Source organism: Rhea americana, unplaced genomic scaffold, assembly GCF_003343005.1.
Source record: "Rhea americana isolate MKP2758 unplaced genomic scaffold, rheAme1 scaffold_444, whole genome shotgun sequence".
In the NCBI taxonomy this organism is placed as follows: domain Eukaryota; kingdom Metazoa; phylum Chordata; class Aves; order Rheiformes; family Rheidae; genus Rhea; species Rhea americana.
The window spans coordinates 105250-111869 of NW_028186584.1; the positions used below are offsets into that span (position 1 = coordinate 105250).

The window sequence follows — 6620 nt, forward strand, 5'->3', positions numbered from 1 at the left end:
TGAGCAAGGCTGGTACAAGAGGAACAAGAGTGAAACAACTTGAAGTACATACTGCCTGGTTGCTCTCAACGTGAGAGCTGGAAGCGTCTGGAGGAGCTGCCAACTGGAGAAGCTGGGCAGGACCTGCAGAGTGGCAGAACATGGTCCCTCTATGAAGAAGCTGGGGCAAGGCAGTGCCTGCAGTAATCAGGGTGGTACTAGGTCGCCTGGGTGGCTCCTTCTCTGTAGGACTGGATTTGGTTGTTGAGCCGCTCTGGGACTTGACCATCTGGCAGCTAGGGGGGAATAAAGGGCCTATAGCTGTGCTCAGGGTGTGGTGGGTCCTGTCCTACTGGCTTTGTTGGAGCGACAGGGTGCTGCACAGATTGCCGGAGTCATGTACCCCAGCTCCACAAGCCTTATGCTCTGCTTTGTTCAGCTCACTGGTTTCCAGGAGGAGAGGTTGCTTTGCCCTGCATCCAGTGGATGAGTTTCCTGCACCCTAGTAACTCTTGACCCTTATGTTGGCAGATTCATAAAATCCTGCAGATTTCAGTCCTGGTGGTGGAGCTGCTGGACACAGGCTCCTCTGTGCTAGTCAGCCTGGAGGATGGCTGGGATATCACAACGCAGGTAGGAGCCCTGCAGCCACTGCATGCCACCATGGCTGTGGCCATCATCCCATGAGCATCTTGAGCTCTCCTGTCCCTGCAGGTGGTCTCTTTGGTGCAGCTGCTGTCAGATCCCTACTACCGGACGATGGAGGGTTTCCGCCTCCTTGTGGAGAAGGAGTGGCTGTCCTTTGGACACCGCTTCAGTCACCGTGGGGCCCAGACCCTGGCTGGCCAGAGCAGTGGTTTTGCACCTATCTTCCTGCAGTTCCTGGACTGTGTTCATCAGGTGAGCTCCAAACACACAGGCTGTTGATTCTGCAGCAGAGCAGACAACTGGCCTTGGCATCAAGCGCAGAACAGACCACTACCCTTGGCCCCAAGTGCCCAAGGCAGGTTGATTTCTTGTTGAGTGGGGAGGTGAGTCCAGAACCTGCCCATGGTTTGTGCAGGAACTGCCCAATTTAGGTGGGCACCAGTGGCTGACAGGAGGTCTCACCTGTACTGCCTCTTGTAGATCCACCTGCAGTTCCCCATGGAGTTTGAGTTCAGCCAGTACTATCTGAAGTTCCTCAGCTACCACTACATCTCAAATCGTTTCCGAACATTCCTGCTGGATTCTGACTATGAGCGCATTGAGCTGGGTAAGGGATGTGTGCAGGGTCTGCAGCGAATGGCAGCCTGSTGCCTTGCCCCGAACATAATTCCCCTTCTCTGTTCTCTTCTCCACAGGCCTCCTTTATGAGGAGAAAGGTGAGCGGAAGAGCCAGCAGGTCTACAAGTCTATTTGGGATTACATTGACCGACTGAACAAGAAAGCCCCTATCTTTTTCAACTACATGTACGCCCCTGAGGATGGGGAGGTAAGACCTCTGAGCCTGTGCTGGATTGGCCTGCGCCCAGCCCAGCCCAGCCCAGCTGACAGACCTGCTGTGGTCACTGGGCTCAGACAGGGCTTTCCATGGGCTCGCCAAGGCCTCCTAAGCCATGTGGAGGAGAACAAGCAGCCACTTGTCAGCTGTACCATTGTGTTCATCCGGTTAAGCTCTCTTGCCTGGCTGCTGTTTTGGGGCTATGAGGAGGGGGTCTGCCACCCATGGCCCCTGTGGAGGTATCAGGTGCATGTAGGTGAGGCTGCAGAAACTGCTCATGAGCACAGAGAGGGAAAATCTTGAGCCAGAGTTGTCAGCATCACACTGTAGGTCCTTTACCACCATAAGCTAGTAATTACCTTCGTTTGAGAGAGAAATCAGCGTTGTGGCTTCTCGCCTAGAGCCTCAGTGGGTCAGCAGCACGGGAGTCACTTCCTGTATGTACAGATGAGGCTCRGTGGTGGCTGAGCTGCTCAGAGCCTTCATTTGGTCTGGGCCCTCCTTGGCCTGAGCTGGGAACTGCTCTGGCTTTCTCTGGCCCAACATTGCCATCTTTTGACCAGCTTGCAGCTTTCCAGCCTGAACTCAGTCTTGTTACTGGCCAGAAAAAAGTATTGCATTTGTGTGAAGGGATTGATTTCTGATCTGGACAGAGAAGACCAGTACATCCCCTGGGTCGTGTGTGTTCCTTCAGTGATTGCCCCTGCAGCACACCCAGGCCTGCCTGGATGCTGATGCCTTTCCTGAGCATGGCACTTGTTCTTCCCTAGGTGCTAAGGCCATACAGTAACATTTCCAACCTGAAGGTGTGGGACTACTATACAGAGGAGACGCTTTCTGAGGGCCCCTCCTATGACTGGGAGCTGGTGCAAGGGCAGCCAGACCACATGGAAGAGGCGGATCGGCAGGACACCAGTGCCCCACAAACAAAGCGCAAGATCATCTGGCCGTGCTATGACAACCGCAGCCGGCTTGAGCCTGATGCCATCTCAAAACTGCTGGAGGTAGGTGCTGCTGGCAGTGGYGATCTACCCATTGGTTCTGGGTTTGTCTCTGGCCTAGACTCCGTGTGGTGTTCCCATGGGTTGGACATTGCCCTGTGTCCATGGTGCCCTGTTGGACAGTTGGACAGGGTTGCAGTTGGGTTGAGCTTCCTGGAACAGGGACAGCAGGGTCCTTCCCTTTCTTGGACTGATGCCTGATTCCCTCCTGCAGGAGCTGCACAACCTGGAGATGGAACTGGGACAGGTTCCAGAGCGCTGGAAGGACACGTGGGACAAGGTCAAAGCTTCCCAGCGCACAGAGGCCCGGCAGGAGGGTAGCCGGGTAGGTTGGAGCTATATGATGAGTGCCAGGACCTGGAGACCCAAGGGTGGAGTTGGCTTTGCCCAAATTTGCCCCACGTGAAGCCGATATTTGCTCTTGCAGTTTGGCCTCTGCCTGTGGGGGCAATGGAGGGGTGCTGGTGCTTGGCTGSCAGGTTTGGTGTGTCTTTTGGAGCAGAGTGCAGGGTCTACCCAGCACTTCACACTGTGCCTTCTGCTCCCTGCAGACCCCAAGCTCCCTGCTGATGTCATCTGGCCTTTCCCACCACCGGCGCTCGCTGGGCGTATACCTGCAGGAGAGCGGCGTGGGCTCCACGCTCAACCTCAGTCTCGACAGTGACACCAGCAGCACCTCTACCCCATCCAGTGGGAAGCAAGGGGGCCGCAAGAGCACCAGCACGCTCTACAGCCAGTTCCAGATGTCGGAGAGCGAGAACAGGCAGGCGGGCGGCTCAGGGCACTGGTGGCTGCGGTGGGGAGTCTGGAACACACTGGGGAGGGGGCTCCCTTCCCGARGATGGGAGGTGGTATGCGGGGTCTGCAGAGCACAGACCCCGATCACATCTCATCTCCAGTGGTGCTATGGAGCCACAAACTGAGCCGTAGTTAGCACCCATCTCCTTTCTGCCTGCRTGCTGCAGAGAGATGCTAACGCACTGCCTGGCCCCTGCAGGTCCTATGAGGGGTCGCTGTACAAGAAAGGMGCCTTCATGAAGCCGTGGAAACCTCGCTGGTTTGTGCTGGATAAAACCAAACATCAGGTACTGAGAGGCAGGGCATGGCAAGGGGCTGCTGAACCCTGGTGTCTTTCCACCCCTCCCATGAACTCTGACCAGTGTGCGGGACCTTTTCTTGCAGCTGCGGTACTACGACAGCCGAATGGACACGGAGTGCAAGGGGGTCATTGACCTGGCCGAGGTGGAGTCCATCACACCAGGAACCCCCACGATGGGGGCCCCCAAGACAGTGGATGAGAAAGCCTTCTTCGATGTGAGTTTGGCTGCTGCTGCAGGCACTGAGGCTGCACCATGCGCCTTAGGAAAAGGAGCTCAGCACCCTTTGGGGTGGCAGCGCTGGCTCGCAGTGTACGGCTGCCCTGCACATGGGGGCCACGGTGCTGCTGGCTCGCCTGGTGCCACTGCTCTGCCCTGCTTACGTCCTCTCTCCTCCACTGCAGCTGAAGACGACAAAACGAGTTTACAACTTCTGCGCCCAGGATGTGCAGCTAGCCCAGCAGTGGATTGACCGCATCCAGAGCTGCTTGTCGGACGCGTGAGACTGGCTCAGAGGAGCCTCTCTTCCAGGCACAGAGTCTCCCGGGCCCCAGCACACGAAGCAGAGGCAGTGTCCAGGCTTGGCATCTGAGCTGGGGCTGTGATTTGACTGAAGAGGAGGAGATGGGCTTCCTTCCCATCTGCCATGGGTGTGCTGTACTGGAAAGCCCATGGCCACCTGCACTCTCACAGGCAGTAGTGAGGGGGTGGGGGTAGGGGACAGGATCAGTCTGTTTCACTGTGGTAGGAACTGTCTAGTGGAGGATTTATTTGCATTGAAGCAGGCTGGGGTACAGGCGGGAGCCTGTCCTGCTCGGTTCATCAGCCCCAATAGGCCTGTCTGAGCCCTGTAATTACTGTGTGTCCTCTGTGCACCTTSTGCCCCAGGCAGCCTCGCTCCAGCTCTCTGCTGCAGCAGGGGTTTTGTTGGGTGGCTGGGAGAGGGTGCACCTCACCTCCGCCATCGCCCCTGTGCTGCTGGRGAAAGCAGGAGCTGCCTGATTCCCTTGTCCTCCCCACAGAGCTTGCATGTCTGTCAGCATTCGCGGGGGGAGCCAAGCCTGCTCTCTCCTGACCTAGTGCCACTGCCCCGCAGCAGCTTGCCTGCATGCCCGGGCTTAGCTCCTCTCTTGCTAGAGCCAAGGATCTGCAGCCCGGGGTGCAGGAGTTTGCTGAGGTACTGGGACCATCCTGCCCCGGCCAGCGTCCTCCTGGCGGCAGTGGGCAGATCTTCCCGGCCCTTGAGCCTCAGCTGCCCCAGCCTTGCGTGGGGAACAGAGGAGTGAAGTTGCTGTCTGCCCGGAGCTGGAGTGTGGGAATGTTCAATGTTGTAGCTGGAGATGCTGGGCTCTTCCTGGATGTCTCTGCCAGGAGGCATCTGGACGTGGTCCCTCTGCTCCCAGGAGCCCAGGGCTGCTCGGCTGCAGCAGACGGGCTCTGGCCTCTGCCTCCGCGGTCAGGCTCGCTGTTAGAGGGGGCCGTACTGCCCGCGGGAGGTGCCACGTGCCGCAGCCGCACCGTCCCGACGTGGGCTGGGGAGCTCCCCTCTGCCCCGCTCGCGCAGCGGAGGAGCAGCCTGGCCCTGCAGGACCGGGGACCCTGCTCCGCTGCGCCGGGGGCCTCTTCGAGCAGAGCCCCTGCAGGCAGTGACGCTGGGTGGTGACGCCGGGGCAGGACGCGGCCACGCACAGAGCCGTGCGGTGTCTTTGCGCAGGTCTCTGAGTTCTCCTGCGGGAAGGAGGCGGCGGCGCAGCAGAGGGCCCAGTGCGGCGCTGCCGCTTCTCCCCTCCTGCCTCAGGGCTTCCCCGCTCCCCGAGCAGCCCCGATCCCTCCTGCTTGTGCTCAGGCCGGGCTCCTGCCCGCGCACCGCTGGGCTGAGCCTGTTTGCACGGGGGTTTTTTTTTGGCAAGAGGCCTCAGCAACGCCATGGAGCTAGTGGAGGGCTGCACTTCGCACCTCCCCGCTGCTGCCACCTGCTTATTGCTGTAACGGTGTCAGTGCAAAGGGGGAATCTTGGTACAGAAATGAATCCTGCAGCACCTCATCCCTGGCACTGGTTTTACCGTGGGTGGGTTTGACCCCAGGCGCGCTGCGGATCGCATGCTGAGAGGTCTTACCTTAACCCCGGCCAGGCGCCGTGAGGTCCCTCGGGACAGGCTGCCGCCCGCCCCGGACGGTAAGTGGCCTCCAGAGCTCTGGGCAGCCTGGCGGCGCGGGGGGCGTCCAGCTCCCTGCCCCTGCGCCCGGGCCGCGCTGGGGCCTGGCACCCCTCCACCCCCCTCCCCCGCACCACCACCCTCCCCGCAAGCCCGGCCAGCCGTTCTCCCCATCTTGTTTTTAAAAAATACAATGTTTTATTTCAGTTCAGAGATCTTTGTACAGTCTTAATCCCCAGATTCCTCTCTTTGGTTTACTGTATAATAATGGCTGTGGCAGGTAGCTGGTGTAACATGGAGGTTTTTTTTGTAACTTACCTGAGCAGTTGTAGATTATTGAAGTTTCTGTACATTGTGTCAAACATACAGAGTCCTTGTATTGTATTGTGCCTAGAGGAAAAAGGTTATTCTATAAAGAGGAAAAACTAACTGAATTTAATAAAAAAATTAATATCACTTGTGCTCTCCTGCACCTCACTGTGCTGCTGGCCAGCGCACCCCAAGCTTCAGGCTCTGCCCTGGCCCCAGGGACCACCCTGGGCCCTGCTCCAGGGGAAGGAGCCTGTGGGGAGCCCAGCATGCCTGGGAGCTGAGCGTGGGCACTGCCAGGCCTGGCTCTTCCCGCAGCAGCCAGCTGGGGCCGCGGAGCGCGTCGTGTTACCCCCGATGACAGAGCAGAGACTGGATCCTGCCTCTTCCAGCTGAGCTGCTGTTGACCCCAACTGCCTGGGAAGAGCAGCCCAGGCCCCATGCAGCACAGCAGGTGCCTCTGGCATTAATTTGCAGCGCACGCAGCTCTCCTTGGAGCCCTTCCTGCAGCAACGCTGCTGCGACTCTGGGCGGAGGCGCTTGGCGGCATTAAAGGGGTGCTGGGCAAGGAGAAAAACGCAACAACCATTGTACT

At 58.6% G+C, this 6620-nt stretch overlaps 1 protein-coding gene across 1 annotated transcript in view; it reads left to right on the forward strand.

Annotated features, from left to right (window-relative positions):
* The window catches only part of SBF1 (SET binding factor 1), a gene marked incomplete at its 5' end in the record, with an annotated part of 44603 nt that extends 38431 nt beyond the window's left edge, over window positions 1–6172 (forward strand). Inside the window, 10 exons of the mRNA XM_085315941.1 lie at window positions 511–612; window positions 694–879; window positions 1108–1234; window positions 1323–1453; window positions 2233–2466; window positions 2678–2788; window positions 3015–3226; window positions 3461–3548; window positions 3646–3777; window positions 3965–6172. Coding sequence (XP_085172067.1) covers window positions 511–612; window positions 694–879; window positions 1108–1234; window positions 1323–1453; window positions 2233–2466; window positions 2678–2788; window positions 3015–3226; window positions 3461–3548; window positions 3646–3777; window positions 3965–4063 — 1422 coding nt within the window. The remainder of the gene's footprint in view (window positions 1–510; window positions 613–693; window positions 880–1107; window positions 1235–1322; window positions 1454–2232; window positions 2467–2677; window positions 2789–3014; window positions 3227–3460; window positions 3549–3645; window positions 3778–3964) is intronic.
* Window positions 6173–6620: the final 448 nt, after the last annotated feature.